Below are 19,378 nucleotides of genomic sequence, written 5' to 3' on the forward strand. Positions count from 1 at the left end.
AGTGTACAGCAGTATATAATGTGTACATATAGTGTACAGCAGTATATAGTGTATATATGATGTACAGAAGTATATAGTGTATATATGATGTACAGCAGTATATAGTGTACATATGATGTACAGCAGTATATAGTGTATATATAGTGTACAGCAGTATATAATGTGTACATATAGTGTACAGCAGTATACAGTGTATATATGATGTACAGCAGTATACAGTGTATATAGAGTGTTCAACTGTATAGTGAATAGTGTACAGCAGTATATAGTGTATATATAGTGTACAGCAGTGTACAGTGTATATAGAGTGTACAACGGTATAGTGAATAGTGTACAGCAGTATATAGTATATATATATATATATATACAGTGTATATATAGTGTATACAGTGTGTGTATATATGGTGCTCGGCCGTATATAGTGTATATATAGTGTATACAGTGTGTATATCCTGTGCTCGGCCGTATATAGTGTATATATAGTGTATACAGTGTGTATATCCTGTGCTCGGCCGTATATAGTGTATATATAGTGTATACAGTGTGTATATCCTGTGCTCGGCCGTATATAGTGTATATATAGTGTAAAGCAGTATATAGTGTATCCTGTGCTCGGTCGTATATAGTGTATATATAGTGTACAGCAGTATATAGTATATCCTGTGCTCGGTCGTATATGGTGTATATATAGTGTACAGCAGTATATAGTATATCCTGTGCTCAGTCGTATATGGTGTATATATAGTGTACAGCAGTATATAGTATATCCTGTGCTCGGTCGTATATGGTGTATATATAGTGTACAGCAGTATATAGTATATCCTGTGCTCGGTCGTATATAGTCTATATATAGTGTACAGCAGTATATAGTATATCCTGTGCTCGGTCGTATATAGTGTATATATAGTGTACAGCAGTATATAGTATATCCTGTGCTCGGTCGTATATAGTGTATATATAGTGTACAGCAGTATATAGTATATCCTGTGCTCGGTCGTATATAGTGTATATATAGTGTACAGCAGTATATAGTATATCCTGTGCTCGGTCGTATATGGTGTATATATAGTGTACAGCAGTATATAGTATATCCTGTGCTCGGTCGTATATAGTGTATATATAGTGTATACAGTGTGTATATCCAGTGCTTGGTCGTATATAGTGTGTATATATAGTGTATACAGTGTGTATATCCTGTGCTCAGTCATATATAGTGTATATATAGTGTACAGCAGTATAGTATATCCTGTGCTTGGCCGTATATAGTGTATAAATAGTGTATACAGTGTGTATATCCTGTGCTCGGTCGTATATAGTGTATATATAGTGTACATCAGTATATAGTGTACATATAGTGTCTGTATAGTGTATATATAATGTATACAGTGTGTATATCCAGTGCTCAGCCGTATATAGTGTATATATAGTGTACAGCAGTGTACAGTGTATATAGAGTGTACAACGGTATAGTGAATAGTGTACAGCAGTATATAGTATATATATATATATATATATATATATATATATATATATATACAGTTAGGTCCAGAAATATTTGGCCAGTGACACAATTTTGGCGAGTTGGGCTCTGCATGCCACCACATTGGATTTGAAATGAAACCTCTACAACAGAATTCAAGTGCAGATTGTAACGTTTAATTTGAAGGTTTGAACAAAAATATCTGATAGAAATTGTAGGAATTGTCACATTTCTTTACAAACACTCCACATTTTAGGAGGTCAAAAGTAATTGGACAAATAAACCAAACCCCAAAAAAAATTTTTTATTTTCAATATTTTGTTGCGAATCCTTTGGAGGCAATCACTGCCTTAAGTCTGGAACCCATGGACATCACCAAACGCTGGGTTTCCTCCTTCTTAATGCTTTGCCAGGCCTTTACATCCGCAGCCTTCAGGTCTTGCTTGTTTGTGGGTCTTTCTGTCTTAAGTCTGGATTTGAGCAAGTGAAATGCATGCTCAATTGGGTTAAGATCTGGTGATTGACTTGGCCATTGCAGAATGTTCCACTTTTTTGCACTCATGAACTCCTGGGTAGCTTTGGCTGTATGCTTGGGGTCATTGTCCATCTGTAGTATGAAGCGCCGTCCGATCAACTTTGCGGCATTTGGCTGAATCTGGGCTGAAAGTATATCCCGGTACACTTCAGAATTCATCCGGCTACTCTTGTCTGCTGTTATGTCATCAATAAACACAAGTGACCCAGTGCCATTGAAAGCCATGCATGCCCATGCCATCACGTTGCCTCCACCATGTTTTACAGAGGATGTGGTGTGCCTTGGATCATGTGCCGTTCCCTTTCTTCTCCAAACTTTTTTCTTCCCATCATTCTGGTACAGGTTGATCTTGGTCTCATCTGTCCATAGAATACTTTTCCAGAACTGAGCTGGCTTCATGAGGGGTTTTTCAGCAAATTTAACTCTGGCCTGTCTATTTTTGGAATTGATGAATGGTTTGCATCTAGATGTGAACCCTTTGTATTTACTTTCATGGAGTCTTCTCTTTACTGTTGACTTAGAGACAGATACACCTACTTCACTGAGAGTGTTCTGGACTTCAGTTGATGTTGTGAACGGGTTCTTCTTCACCAAAGAAAGTATGCGGCGATCATCCACCACTGTTGTCATCCGTGGACGCCCAGGCCTTTTTGAGTTCCCAAGCTCACCAGTCAATTCCTTTTTTCTCAGAATGTACCCGACTGTTGATTTTGCTACTCCAAGCATGTCTGCTATCTTTCTGATGGATTTTTTCTTTTTTTTCAGCCTCAGGATGTTCTGCTTCACCTCAATTGAGAGTTCCTTAGACCGCATGTTGTCTGGTCACAGCAACAGCTTCCAAATGCAAAACCACACACCTGTAATCAACCCCAGACCTTTTAACTACTTAATTGATTACAGGTTAACGAGGGAGACGCCTTCAGAGTTAATTGCAGCCCTTAGAGTCCCTTGTCCAATTACTTTTGGTCCCTTGAAAAAGAGGAGGCTATGCATTACAGAGCTATGATTCTTAAACCCTTTCTCCGATTTGGATGTGAAAACTCTCATATTGCAGCTGGGAGTGTGCACTTTCAGCCCATATTATATATAGAATTGTATTTCTGAACATGTTTTTGTAAACAGCTAAAATAACAAAACTTGTGTCACTGTCCAAATATTTCTGGACCTAACTGTATATATATACAGTGTATATATAGTGTATACAGTGTGTGTATATATGGTGCTCGGCCGTATATAGTGTATATATAGTGTATACAGTGTGTATATCCTGTGCTCGGCCGTATATAGTGTATATATAGTGTAAAGCAGTATATAGTATATCCTGTGCTCGGTCGTATATAGTGTATATATAGTGTATACAGTGTGTATATCCTGTGTTCGGCCGTATGTAGTGTATATATAGTGTATACAGTGTGTGTATATCCTGTGCTCGGCTGTATATAGTGTATATATAGTGTATACAGTGTGTATATCCAGTGCTCGGCCGTATATAGTGTATATATAGTGTCTACAGTGTGTATATCCTGTGCTCGGCCGTATATAGTGTATATATAGTGTACAGCAGTATATAGTATATCCTGTGCTCGGTCGTATATAGTGTATATATAGTGTATACAGTGTGTATATCCAGTGCTCGGCCGTATATAGTGTATATATAGTGTATACAGTGTGTGTATCCAGTGCTCGGCGGTATATAGTGTATATATAGTGTACAGCAGTATATAGTATATCCTGTGCTCGACCGTATATAGTGTATATATAGTGTATACAGTGTGTATATCCTGTGCTCGGTCGTATATAGTGTATATATAGTGTATACAGTGTGTGTATATCCAGTGCTCGGCGGTATATAGTGTATATATAGTGTATACAGTGTGTATATTCTGTGCTCGGTCGTATATAGTGTATATATAGTGTATAAAGTGTGTATATCGAGTGCTCGGCGGTATATAGTGTATATATAGTGTATACAGTGTGTATATCCTGTGCTCGGCGGTATATAGTGTATATATAGTGTATACAGTGTGTATATCCTGTGCTCGGCCGTATATAGTGTATATATAGTGTACAGCAGTATATAGTATATCCAGTACTCGGCGGTATATAGTGTATATATAGTGTATACAGTGTGTATATCCTGTGCTCGGCCGTATATAGTGTATATATAGTTTATACAGTGTGTATATCCTGTGCTCGGCGGTATATAGTGTATATATAGTGTACAGCAGTATATAGTATATCCAATGCTCGGCGGTATATAGTGTATATATAGTGTATACAGTGTGTATATTCAGTGCTCGGCGGTATATAGTGTATATATAGTGTATACAGTGTGTATATCCTGTGCTCGGCCGTATATAGTGTGTATATAGTGTATACAGTGTGTATATCCTGTGCTCGGCGGTATATAGTGTATATATAGTGTATACAGTGTGTATATCCTGTGCTCGGCGGTATATAGTGTATATATGGTGTATACAGTGTGTATATCCTGTGCTCGGCGGTATATAGTGTATATATAGTGTATACAGTGTGTATATCCTGTGCTCGGCGGTATATAGTGTGTATATAGTGTATACAGTGTGTATATCCTGTGCTCGGCCGTATATAGTGTGTATATAGTGTATACAGTGTGTATATCCTGTGCTCGGCGGTATATAGTGTATATATAGTGTATACAGTGTGTATATCCTGTGCTCGGCGGTATATAGTGTATATATGGTGTATACAGTGTGTATATCCTGTGCTCGGCGGTATATAGTGTATATATAGTGTATACAGTGTGTATATCCAGTGCTCGGCGGTATATAGTGTACATATAGTGTATACAGTGTGTATATCCTGTGCTCGGCGGTATATAGTGTGTATATAGTGTATACAGTGTGTATATCCTGTGCTCGGCGGTATATAGTGTATATATAGTGTATACAGTGTGTATATCCTGTGCTCGGCCGTATATAGTGTATATATAGTGTATACAGTGTGTATATCCTGTGCTCGGCGGTATATAGTGTGTATATAGTGTATACAGTGTGTATATCCTGTGCTCGGCGGTATATAGTGTATATATAGTGTATACAGTGTGTATATCCTGTGCTCGGCGGTATATAGTGTGTATATAGTGTATACAGTGTGTATATCCTGTGCTCGGTGGTATATATAGTGTATACAGTGTGTATATCCAGTGCTCGGCGGTATATAGTGTACATATAGTGTAAACAGTGTGTATATCCTGTGCTCGGCGGTATATAGTGTATATATAGTGTACAGCAGTATATAGTATATCCTGTGCTCGGCGGTATATAGTGTATATATAGTGTATACAGTGTGTATATCCTGTGCTCGGCGGTATATAGTGTATATATAGTGTATACAGTGTGTATATCCAGTGCTCGGCGGTATATAGTGTATATATAGTGTATACAGTGTGTATATCCTGTGCTCGGCGGTATATAGTGTATATATAGTGTATACAGTGTGTATATCCAGTGCTCGGCGGTATATAGTGTATATATAGTGTATACAGTGTGTATATCCTGTGCTCGGCCGTGTATAGTGTATATATAGTGTATACAGTGTGTATATCCTGTGCTCGGCCGTATATAGTGTATATATAGTGTACAGCAGTATATAGTATATCCAGTGCTCGACGGTATATAGTGTCTATATAGTGTATACAGTGTGTATATCCTGTGCTCGGCCGTATATAGTGTATATATAGTGTACAGCAGTATATAGTATATCCAGTGCTCGGCGGTATATAGTGTATACAGTGTGTATATTCAGTGCTCGGCGGTATATAGTGTATATATAGTGTATACAGTGTGTATATCCTGTCCTCGGCCGTATATAGTGTATATATAGTGTATACAGTGTGTATATCCTGTGCTTGGCGGTATATAGTGTATATATAGTGTATACAGTGTGTATATCCAGTGCTCGGCGGTATATAGTGTATATATAGTGTATACAGTGTGTATATCCTGTGCTCGGCGGTATATAGTGTATATATAGTGTATACAGTGTGTATATCCTGTGCTTGGCGGTATATAGTGTATATATAGTGTATACAGTGTGTATATCCTGTGCTCGGCGGTATATAGTGTATATATAGTGTATACAGTGTGTATATCCCGTGCTCGGCCGTATATAGTGTATATATAGTGTATACAGTGTGTATATCCAGTGCTCGGCCGTATATAGTGTATATATAGTGTATACAGTGTGTATATCCAGTACTCGGCCGTATATAGTGTATATATAGTGTATACAGTGTGTATATCCTGTGCTCGGCGGTATATAGTGTATATATAGTGTATACAGTGTGTATATCCTGTGCTCGGCCGTATATAGTGTATATATAGTGTATACAGTGTGTATATCCTGTGCTCGGCGGTATATAGTGTACATATAGTGTATACAGTGTGTATATCCTGTGCTCGGCCGTATATAGTGTATATATAGTGTATACAGTGTGTATATCCTGTGCTCGGTCGTATATAGTGTATATATAGTGTATACAGTGTGTATATCCAGTGCTCGGCGGTATATAGTGTATATATAGTGTATACAGTGTGTATATCCTGTGCTCGGCGGTATATAGTGTATATATAGTGTATACAGTGTGTATATCCTGTGCTCGGCGGTATATAGTGTACATATAGTGTATACAGTGTGTATATCCTGTGCTCGGCCGTATATAGTGTATATATAGTGTATACAGTGTGTATATCCTGTGCTCGGCCGTATATAGTGTATATATAGTGTATACAGTGTGTATATCCAGTGCTCGGCGGTATATAGTGTATATATAGTGTATACAGTGTGTATATCCAGTGCTCGGCCGTATATAGTGTATATATAGTGTTTACAGTGTGTATATCCTGTGCTCGGCGGTATATAGTGTATATATAGTGTATACAGTGTGTATATCCAGTGCTCGGCCGTATATAGTGTATATATAGTGTATACAGTGTGTATATCCTGTGCTCGGCGGTATATAGTGTACATATAGTGTATACAGTGTGTATATCCTGTGCTCGGCGGTATATAGTGTATATATAGTGTATACAGTGTGTATATCCTGTGCTCGGCGGTATATAGTGTACATATAGTGTATACAGTGTGTATATCCAGTGCTCGGCGGTATATAGTGTATATATAGTGTATACAGTGTGTATATCCTGTGCTCGGTCGTATATAGTGTATATATAGTGTATACAGTGTGTATATCCAGTGCTCGGCCGTATATAGTGTATATATAGTGTATACAGTGTGTATATTCAGTGCTCGGCGGTATATAGTGTATATATAGTGTATACAGTGTGTATATCCTGTGCTCGGCCGTATATAGTGTGTATATAGTGTATACAGTGTGTATATCCTGTGCTCGGCGGTATATAGTGTATATATAGTGTATACAGTGTGTATATCCTGTGCTCGGCGGTATATAGTGTATATATAGTGTATACAGTGTGTATATCCTGTGCTCGGCCGTATATAGTGTATATATAGTGTATACAGTGTGTATATCCCGTGCTCGGCCGTATATAGTGTATATATAGTGTATACAGTGTGTATATCCAGTGCTCGGCCGTATATAGTGTATATATAGTGTATACAGTGTGTATATCCAGTACTCGGCCGTATATAGTGTATATATAGTGTATACAGTGTGTATATCCTGTGCTCGGCGGTATATAGTGTATATATAGTGTATACAGTGTGTATATCCTGTGCTCGGCCGTATATAGTGTATATATAGTGTATACAGTGTGTATATCCAGTGCTCGGCGGTATATAGTGTACATATAGTGTATACAGTGTGTATATCCTGTGCTCGGCCGTATATAGTGTATATATAGTGTATACAGTGTGTATATCCTGTGCTCGGTCGTATATAGTGTATATATAGTGTATACAGTGTGTATATCCAGTGCTCGGCGGTATATAGTGTATATATAGTGTATACAGTGTGTATATCCTGTGCTCGGCGGTATATAGTGTATATATAGTGTATACAGTGTGTATATCCTGTGCTCGGCGGTATATAGTGTACATATAGTGTATACAGTGTGTATATCCAGTGCTCGGCGGTATATAGTGTATATATAGTGTATACAGTGTGTATATCCTGTGCTCGGTCGTATATAGTGTATATATAGTGTATACAGTGTGTATATCCAGTGCTCGGCCGTATATAGTGTATATATAGTGTATACAGTGTGTATATCCAGTGCTCGGCCGTATATAGTGTATATATAGTGTATACAGTGTGTATATCCTGTGCTCGGCCGTATATAGTGTATATATAGTGTATACAGTGTGTATATCCTGTGCTCGGCGGTATATAGTGTATATATAGTGTATACAGTGTGTATATCCAGTGCTCGGCGGTATATAGTGTATATATAGTGTATACAGTGTGTATATCCTGTGCTCGGCGGTATATAGTGTATACAGTGTGTATATCCTGTGCTCGGCGGTATATAGTGTATATATAGTGTATACAGTGTGTATATCCTGTGCTCGGCGGTATATAGTGTATATATAGTGTATACAGTGTGTATATCCTGTGCTCGGCCGTATATAGTGTATATATAGTGTATACAGTGTGTATATCCTGTGCTCGGCGGTATATAGTGTGTATATAGTGTATACAGTGTGTATATCCAGTGCTCGGCGGTATATAGTGTATATATAGTGTATACAGTGTGTATATCCTGTGCTCGGCGGTATATAGTGTATATATAGTGTATACAGTGTGTATATCCTGTGCTCGGCCGTATATAGTGTATATATAGTGTATACAGTGTGTATATCCTGTGCTCGGCGGTATATAGTGTATATATAGTGTATGCAGTGTGTATATCCAGTGCTCGGCGGTATATAGTGTATATATAGTGTATACAGTGTGTATATCCAGTGCTCGGCCGTATATAGTGTATATATAGTGTATACAGTGTGTATATCCTGTGCTCGGCGGTATATAGTGTATATATAGTGTATACAGTGTGTATATCCTGTGCTCGGCGGTATATAGTGTATATATAGTGTATACAGTGTGTATATCCAGTGCTCGGCGGTATATAGTGTATATATAGTGTATACAGTGTGTATATCCTGTGCTCGGCGGTATATAGTGTATATATAGTGTATACAGTGTGTATATCCTGTGCTCGGCCGTATATAGTGTATATATAGTGTATACAGTGTGTATATCCTGTGCTCGGCGGTATATAGTGTATATATAGTGTATACAGTGTGTATATCCTGTGCTCGGCGGTATATAGTGTATATATAGTGTATACAGTGTGTATATCCTGTGCTCGGCGGTATATAGTGTATATATAGTGTATACAGTGTGTATATCCAGTGCTCGGCCGTATATAGTGTATATATAGTGTATACAGTGTGTATATCCTGTGCTCGGCCGTATATAGTGTATATATAGTGTATACAGTGTGTATATCCTGTGCTCGGCCGTATATAGTGTATATATAGTGTATACAGTGTGTATATCCTGTGCTCGGCGGTATATAGTGTATATATAGTGTATACAGTGTGTATATCCTGTGCTCGGCCGTATATAGTGTATATATAGTGTATACAGTGTGTATATCCTGTGCTCGGCGGTATATAGTGTATATATAGTGTATACAGTGTGTATATCCTGTGCTCGGCGGTATATAGTGTATATATAGTGTATACAGTGTGTATATCCTGTGCTCGGCGGTATATAGTGTATATATAGTGTATACAGTGTGTATATCCAGTGCTCGGCCGTATATAGTGTATATATAGTGTATACAGTGTGTATATCCTGTGCTCGGCCGTATATAGTGTATATATAGTGTATACAGTGTGTATATCCTGTGCTCGGCCGTATATAGTGTATATATAGTGTATACAGTGTGTATATCCTGTGCTCGGCGGTATATAGTGTATATATAGTGTATACAGTGTGTATATCCAGTGCTCGGCGGTATATAGTGTATATATAGTGAATACAGTGTGTATATCCAGTGCTCGGCGGTATATAGTATATATATAGTGTATACAGTGTGTATATCCAGTGCTCGGTCGTATATAGTGTGTATATAGTGTATACAGTGTGTATATCCTGTGCTCGGCCGTATATAGTGTACATATAGTGTATACAGTGTGTATATCCTGTGCTCGGCGGTATATAGTGTGTATGTAGTGTATACAGTGTGTATATCCTGTGCTCGGCCGTATATAGTGTATATATAGTGTATAAAGTGTGTATATCCTGTGCTCGGCGGTATATAGTGTATATATAGTGTATACAGTGTGTATATCCAGTGCTCGGTCGTATATAGTGTGTATATAGTGTATACAGTGTGTATATCCTGTGCTCGGCCGTATATAGTGTACATATAGTGTATACAGTGTGTATATCTAGTGCTCGGCGGTATATAGTGTATATATAGTGTATACAGTGTGTATATCCTGTGCTCGGCGGTATATAGTGTATATAGTGTATATATAGTGTATACAGTGTGTATATCCTGTGCTCGGCGGTATATAGTGTATATATAGTGTATACAGTGTGTATATCCTGTGCTCGGCGGTATATAGTGTATATAGTGTATATATAGTGTATACAGTGTGTATATCCCGTGCTCGGCCGTATATAGTGTATATATAGTGTATACAGTGTGTATATCCTGTGCTCGGCGGTATATAGTGTGTATATAGTGTATACAGTGTGTATATCCTGTGCTCGGCGGTATATAGTGTGTATATAGTGTATACAGTGTGTATATCCTGTGCTCGGCCGTATATAGTGTATATATAGTGTATACAGTGTGTATATCCAGTGCTCGGCGGTATATAGTGTACATATAGTGTATACAGTGTGTATATCCTGTGCTCGGCGGTATATAGTGTATATATAGTGTATACAGTGTGTATATCCTGTGCTCGGCGGTATATAGTGTATATATAGTGTATACAGTGTGTATATCCAGTGCTCGGCCGTATATAGTGTACATATAGTGTATACAGTGTGTATATCCCGTGCTCGGCCGTATATAGTGTATATAGTGTATACAGTGTGTATATCCAGTGCTCGGCCGTATATAGTGTATATATAGTGTATACAGTGTGTATATCCAGTGCTCGGCCGTATATAGTGTATATATAGTGTATACAGTGTGTATATCCCGTGCTCGGCCGTATATATTGTGTATATAGTGTATACAGTGTGTATATCCAGTGCTCGGCGGTATATAGCGTATATATAGTGTATACAGTGTGTATATCCTGTGCTCGGCCGTATATAGTGTACATATAGTGTATACAGTGTGTATATCCTGTGCTCGGCCGTATATAGTGTATATATAGTGTATACAGTGTGTATATCCTGTGCTCGGCCGTATATAGTGTATATATAGTGTATACAGTGTGTATATCCTGTGCTCGGCGGTATATAGTGTATATATAGTGTATACAGTGTGTATATCCTGTGCTCGGCAGTATATAGTGTATATATAGTGTATACAGTGTGTATATCCTGTGCTCGGCGGTATATAGTGTATATATAGTGTATACAGTGTGTATATCTAGTGCTCGGCGGTATATAGTGTATATATAGTGTATACAGTGTGTATATCCCGTGCTCGGCGGTATATAGTGTATATATAGTGTATACAGTGTGTATATCCAGTGCTCGGCGGTATATAGTGTATATATAGTGTATACAGTGTGTATATCCAGTGCTCGGCCGTATATAGTGTATACAGTGTGTATATCCAGTGCTCGGCGGTATATAGTGTACATATAGTGTATACAGTGTGTATATCCTGTGCTCGGCGGTATATAGTGTATATATAGTGTATACAGTGTGTATATCCTGTGCTCGGCGGTATATAGTGTACATATAGTGTATACAGTGTGTATATCCTGTGCTCGGCAGTATATAGTGTATATATAGTGTATACAGTGTGTATATCCTGTGCTCGGCGGTATATAGTGTGTATATATAGTGTATACAGTGTGTATATCCTGTGCTCGGCGGTATATAGTGTATGTATAGTGTATACAGTGTGTATATCCTGTGCTCGGCGGTATATAGTGTATATATAGTGTATACAGTGTGTATATCCAGTGCTCGGCGGTATATAGTGTACATATAGTGTATACAGTGTGTATATCCTGTGCTCGGCGGTATATAGTGTGTATATATAGTGTATACAGTGTGTATATCCTGTGCTCGGCGGTATATAGTGTATATATAGTGTATACAGTGTGTATATCCTGTGCTCGGCGGTATATAGTGTATATATAGTGTATACAGTGTGTATATCCTGTGCTCGGCCGTATATAGTGTATATGTAGTGTATACAGTGTGTATATCCTGTGCTCGGCCGTATATAGTGTATATATAGTGTATAAAGTGTGTATATCCTGTGCTCGGCGGTATATAGTGTACATATAGTGTATACAGTGTGTATATCTAGTGCTCGGCGGTATATAGTGTATATATAGTGTATACAGTGTGTATATCCTGTGCTCGGCGGTATATAGTGTATATAGTGTATATATAGTGTATACAGTTTGTATATCCTGTGCTCGGCGGTATATAGTGTATATATAGTGTATACAGTGTGTATATCCTGTGCTCGGCGGTATATAGTGTATATAGTGTATATATAGTGTATACAGTGTGTATATCCCGTGCTCGGCCGTATATAGTGTATATATAGTGTATACAGTGTGTATATCCAGTGCTCGGCCGTATATAGTGTACATATAGTGTATACAGTGTGTATATCCCGTGCTCGGCCGTATATAGTGTATATAGTGTATACAGTGTGTATATCCAGTGCTTGGCCGTATATAGTGTATATATAGTGTATACAGTGTGTATATCCAGTGCTCGGCCGTATATAGTGTATATATAGTGTATACAGTGTGTATATCCCGTGCTCGGCCGTATATAGTGTGTATATAGTGTATACAGTGTGTATATCCAGTGCTCGGCGGTATATAGCGTATATATAGTGTATACAGTGTGTATATCCTGTGCTCGGCCGTATATAGTGTACATATAGTGTATACAGTGTGTATATCCTGTGCTCGGCCGTATATAGTGTATATATAGTGTATACAGTGTGTATATCCTGTGCTCGGCCGTATATAGTGTATATATAGTGTATACAGTGTGTATATCCTGTGCTCGGCGGTATATAGTGTATATATAGTGTATACAGTGTGTATATCCTGTGCTCGGCGGTATATAGTGTATATATAGTGTATACAGTGTGTATATCCTGTGCTCGGCGGTATATAGTGTATATATAGTGTATACAGTGTGTATATCTAGTGCTCGGCGGTATATAGTGTATATATAGTGTATACAGTGTGTATATCCCGTGCTCGGCGGTATATAGTGTATATATAGTGTATACAGTGTGTATATCCAGTGCTCGGCGGTATATAGTGTATATATAGTGTATACAGTGTGTATATCCAGTGCTCGGCCGTATATAGTGTATACAGTGTGTATATCCAGTGCTCGGCGGTATATAGTGTACATATAGTGTATACAGTGTGTATATCCTGTGCTCGGCGGTATATAGTGTACATATAGTGTATACAGTGTGTATATCCTGTGCTCGGCGGTATATAGTGTACATATAGTGTATACAGTGTGTATATCCTGTGCTCGGCAGTATATAGTGTATATATAGTGTATACAGTGTGTATATCCTGTGCTCGGCGGTATATAGTGTGTATATATAGTGTATACAGTGTGTATATCCTGTGCTCGGCGGTATATAGTGTATATATAGTGTATACAGTGTGTATATCCTGTGCTCGGCGGTATATAGTGTATATATAGTGTATACAGTGTGTATATCCAGTGCTCGGCGGTATATAGTGTACATATAGTGTATACAGTGTGTATATCCTGTGCTCGGCGGTATATAGTGTGTATATATAGTGTATACAGTGTGTATATCCTGTGCTCGGCGGTATATAGTGTATATATAGTGTATACAGTGTGTATATCCAGTGCTCGGCCGTATATAGTGTATATATAGTGTATACAGTGTGTATATCCTGTGCTCGGCGGTATATAGTGTGTATATAGTGTATACAGTGTGTATATCCTGTGCTCGGCCGTATATAGTGTATATATAGTGTATACAGTGTGTATATCCTGTGCTCGGCGGTATATAGTGTACATATAGTGTATATAGTGTGTATATCCAGTGCTCGGCGGTATATAGTGTACATATAGTGTATACAGTGTGTATATCCAGTGCTCGACCGTATATAGTGTACATATAGTGTATACAGTGTGTATATCCAGTGCTCGGCCGTATATAGTGTGTATATAGTGTATACAGTGTGTATATCCTGTGCTCGGCGGTATATAGTGTATATATAGTGTATACAGTGTGTATATCCCGTGCTCGGCCGTATATAGTGTATATATAGTGTATACAGTGTGTATATCCTGTGCTCGGCCGTATATAGTGTATATATAGTGTATACAGTGTGTATATCCTGTGCTCGGCCGTATATAGTGTATACAGTGTGTATATCCTGTGCTCGGCGGTATATAGTGTATATATAGTGTACAGCAGTATATAGTATATCCTGTGCTCGGCGGTATATAGTGTACATATAGTGTATACAGTGTGTATATCCCGTGCTCGGCCGTATATAGTGTGTATATAGTGTATACAGTGTGTGTATATCCTGTGCTCGGCGGTATATAGTGTATATATAGTGTATACAGTGTGTATATCCCGTGCTCGGCCGTATATAGTGTGTATATAGTGTATACAGTGTGTGTATATCCTGTGCTCGGCGGTATATAGTGTACATATAGTGTATACAGTGTGTATATCCAGTGCTCGGCGGTATATAGTGTACATATAGTGTATACAGTGTGTATATCCAGTGCTCGGCCGTATATAGTGTACATATAGTGTATACAGTGTGTATATCCAGTGCTCGGCCGTATATAGTGTGTATATAGTGTATACAGTGTGTATATCCTGTGCTCGGCGGTATATAGTGTATATATAGTGTATACAGTGTGTATATCCCGTGCTCGGCCGTATATAGTGTATATATAGTGTATACAGTGTGTATATCCTGTGCTCGGCCGTATATAGTGTATATATAGTGTATACAGTGTGTATATCCTGTGCTCGGCGGTATATAGTGTATATATAGTGTACAGCAGTATATAGTATATCCTGTGCTCGGCGGTATATAGTGTACATATAGTGTATACAGTGTGTATATCCCGTGCTCGGCCGTATATAGTGTGTATATAGTGTATACAGTGTGTGTATATCCTGTGCTCGGCGGTATATAGTGTATATATAGTGTATACAGTGTGTATATCCCGTGCTCGGCCGTATATAGTGTGTATATAGTGTATACAGTGTGTGTATATCCTGTGCTCGGCGGTATATAGTGTACATATAGTGTATACAGTGTGTATATCCTGTGCTCGGCGGTATATAGTGTATATATAGTGTATACAGTGTGTATATCCTGTGCTCGGCCGTATATAGTGTATATATAGTGTATACAGTGTGTATATCCAGTGCTCGGCGGTATATAGTGTATATATAGTGTATACAGTGTGTGTATATCCTGTGCTCGGCGGTATATAGTGTATATATAGTGTATACAGTGTGTATATCCAGTGCTCGGCGGTATATAGTGTATATATAGTGTATACAGTGTGTATATCCAGTGCTCGGCGGTATATAGTGTATATATAGTGTATATATAGTGTATACAGTGTGTATATCCTGTGCTCGGCGGTATATAGTGTATATATAGTGTATACAGTGTGTATATCCAGTGCTCGGCGGTATATAGTGTATATATAGTGTATACAGTGTGTATATCCAGTGCTCGGCGGTATATAGTGTATATATAGTGTATACAGTGTGTATATCCTGTGCTCGGCGGTATATAGTGTATATATAGTGTATACAGTGTGTATATCCCGTGCTCGGCGGTATATAGTGTATAGTGTATACAGTGTGTATATCCTGTGCTCGGCGGTATATAGTGTATATATAGTGTATATAGTGTATATATAGTGTATACAGTGTGTATATCCTGTGCTCGGCGGTATATAGTGTATATATAGTGTATACAGTGTGTATATCCCGTGCTCGGCGGTATATAGTGTATATATAGTGTATACAGTGTGTATATCCTGTGCTCGGCGGTATATAGTGTATATATAGTGTATACAGTGTGTATATCCTGTGCTCGGCGGTATATAGTGTATATATAGTGTATACAGTGTGTATATCCAGTGCTCGGCGGTATATAGTGTATATATAGTGTATACAGTGTGTATATCCAGTGCTCGGCGGTATATAGTGTATATATAGTGTATACAGTGTGTATATCCAGTGCTCGGCGGTATATAGTGTATATATAGTGTATACAGTGTGTATATCCTGTGCTCGGCGGTATATAGTGTATATATAGTGTATACAGTGTGTATATCCAGTGCTCGGCGGTATATAGTGTATATATAGTGTATACAGTGTGTATATCCAGTGCTCGGCGGTATATAGTGTATATATAGTGTATACAGTGTGTATATCCTGTGCTCGGCGGTATATAGTGTATATATAGTGTATACAGTGTGTATATCCTGTGCTCGGCGGTATATAGTGTATATATAGTGTATACAGTGTGTATATCCTGTGCTCGGCGGTATATAGTGTATATATAGTGTATACAGTGTGTATATCCAGTGCTCGGCGGTATATAGTGTATATATAGTGTATACAGTGTGTATATCCTGTGCTCGGCGGTATATAGTGTATATATAGTGTATACAGTGTGTATATCCAGTGCTCGGCGGTATATAGTGTATATATAGTGTATACAGTGTGTATATCCAGTGCTCGGCGGTATATAGTGTATATATAGTGTATACAGTGTGTATATCCTGTGCTCGGTGGTATATAGTGTATATATAGTGTATACAGTGCGTATATCCAGTGCTCGGCGGTATATAGTGTATATATAGTGTATACAGTGTGTATATCCAGTGCTCGGCGGTATATAGTGTATATATAGTGTATACAGTGTGTATATCCAGTGCTCGGCGGTATATAGTGTATATATAGTGTATACAGTGTGTATATCCAGTGCTCGGCCGTATATAGTGTATATATAGTGTATACAGTGTGTATATTCAGTGCTCGGCGGTATATAGTGTATATATAGTGTATACAGTGTGTATATCCAGTGCTCGGCGGTATATAGTGTATATATAGTGTATACAGTGTGTATATCCTGTGCTCGGCGGTATATAGTGTATACAGTGTGTATATCCTGTGCTCGGCGGTATATAGTGTATATATAGTGTATACAGTGTGTATATCCTGTGCTCGGCGGTATATAGTGTATATATAGTGTATACAGTGTGTATATCCAGTGCTCGGCGGTATATAGTGTATATATAGTGTATACAGTGTGTATATCCTGTGCTCGGTGGTATATAGTGTATATATAGTGTATATATAGTGTATACAGAGTGTATGTCCCGTGTTCCGTGCTATCTGTCCGCGCGTCTCCGGTACCTGGTGATGCGTCTCCTTCTCCACGTTGTCGCCGTTCACCTCCAGCACCCGGTCCCCGGCTCTCAGGCCGGCCAGCTCTGCCGGGGAGCCCGGCTCTACCTTGCGGATGTACTGGCCGGTCTTGTTCTTCTCTCCGTGCAGGTGGAAGCCGTATCCCTGCTCCCCCTTGTGTATGTGACACAGCCGCGGCTGCAGGCGCTCCTGGGCCATGGTGACTGGCAGCAGCGGTGATCGGGCAGTGGCGGCGGTGATCGGGGGCAGTGGCGGCGTCAGTGGGGCATAGTGAGGAGGTCTGTGCTCGGTGCCCGGTGCAGGGCTCGCTGCTGGTCGCTGCTGGTCGCTGCTCTCTCCGCTCCTCCTCCTCCTCGGATCTCTGCCTCTGGCTTGTGTTTCACTTGCAAACAAGGAAAAGCCACAAAGATGCTGCTCTGGCTCCTCCCTGTGCTCCGAGCAGGATCTGCGGACCGAGGGTCACAGCGGGGAGACATACAACAGAAGATCGGACAGATAACTCTCGGGCGATCCTGTCGTGCAGTCTGAGGGAGGGATTATTCTGTCCTTGCATCTGAAACACCAAATGAAGCAACTTTGCAAATAGTTTTGAAAACTTGCTCCTGTTTGATGCATGCAGCTCACATGTAAACTCATATGTAACCATGGTTACCGACCACAAACAAACCCTGTGTAGTTTGGCAATAGACTGACGAATTTTGCAGAAGGATGTGGAGATAATAGATCCATCTATAATAGAATTCAATGGGCTCTAGCAGCAAAATGAAGACCCAGTGGACGTCTTGTAATTCACCATTAGACATCATGCACGCTCTGCCCAATCGATCATACTTGTATCTAATATTTGCTTGATTGGATTGTTCGGTAAAAACATGTTATCATTCTCAATACAGATCCTGAAAAAGCCAAAAAGCCCGTCAGCCCCTAAGGGAATTAATAGAGAATATGCACTGCCACTCCAATTAAAGGGGATAAAAGTGCCCCTGTCTGCGGCAACTGGTGGACCCCCACCGATCAATACATTATCGCTTATCCTGTTGGTAGAGGATAACCTTTTTCACTGGACAATCCCTTTAAAGCTATAGGATAGGTTTAGTGCTTTGGTTAGGGCTTGGGATATATTCTAGGGATGGGATTAGGACTACAGTTCCAGCTAGGGATGGGTTTACTATGGTTAGGGATAGATTCTAGGGATAGGCTTAGGGCTATGGTTAGGGCTAGGGATAAATTCTAGGGATGGATTTAGGACTATGGTTAGGGCTAGGGATAGATTCTAGGGTTGGGTTAGGACTATGGTTAGCGATAGATTCTAGGGATAGAGTTAGGACTATGATTAGGGATAGGTAAAGATTCTATGGATGGGATTAGGACTACAGTTCCAGCTAGGGATGGGTTTACTATGGTTAGAGATAGATTCTAGGGATAGGCTTAGGGCTATGGTTAGGGCCAAGGATAAATTCTAGGGATGGATTTAGGACTTTGGTTAGGGCTAGGGATAGATTCTAGGGTTGGGTTAGGACTATCGCTAGGGCTAGGGATAGATTCTAGGGATAGGTTCAGGACTATGGTTAGGGCAAGGGATAGATTCTAGGGATAGAGTTAGGACTATGGTTAGGGATAGATTCTAGGGATAGAGTTAGGACTATGGTTAGCGATAGATTCTAGGGATAGAGTTAGGACTAATGTTAGGGCTAGGTAAAGATTCTAGGGATAGAGTTAGGACTATGGTTAGTGATAGAT

General features: G+C 39.2%; 1 protein-coding gene across 1 annotated transcript in view; it reads right to left on the bottom strand.

Moving 5' to 3' along the window:
* Positions 1–18,015, bottom strand: part of NHERF2 (NHERF family PDZ scaffold protein 2) — a 128,834-nt gene extending 110,819 nt beyond the window's left edge. The window contains exon 1 of the mRNA XM_075318308.1: positions 17,627–18,015. Within this exon, the coding sequence (XP_075174423.1) occupies positions 17,627–17,836 (210 nt within the window). The 5' untranslated portion in view covers positions 17,837–18,015. The remainder of the gene's footprint in view (positions 1–17,626) is intronic.
* Between the last annotated feature and the right edge of the window lie 1,363 nt (positions 18,016–19,378).

This window comes from Anomaloglossus baeobatrachus, chromosome 7 (genome assembly GCF_048569485.1).
Source record: "Anomaloglossus baeobatrachus isolate aAnoBae1 chromosome 7, aAnoBae1.hap1, whole genome shotgun sequence".
In the NCBI taxonomy this organism is placed as follows: domain Eukaryota; kingdom Metazoa; phylum Chordata; class Amphibia; order Anura; family Aromobatidae; genus Anomaloglossus; species Anomaloglossus baeobatrachus.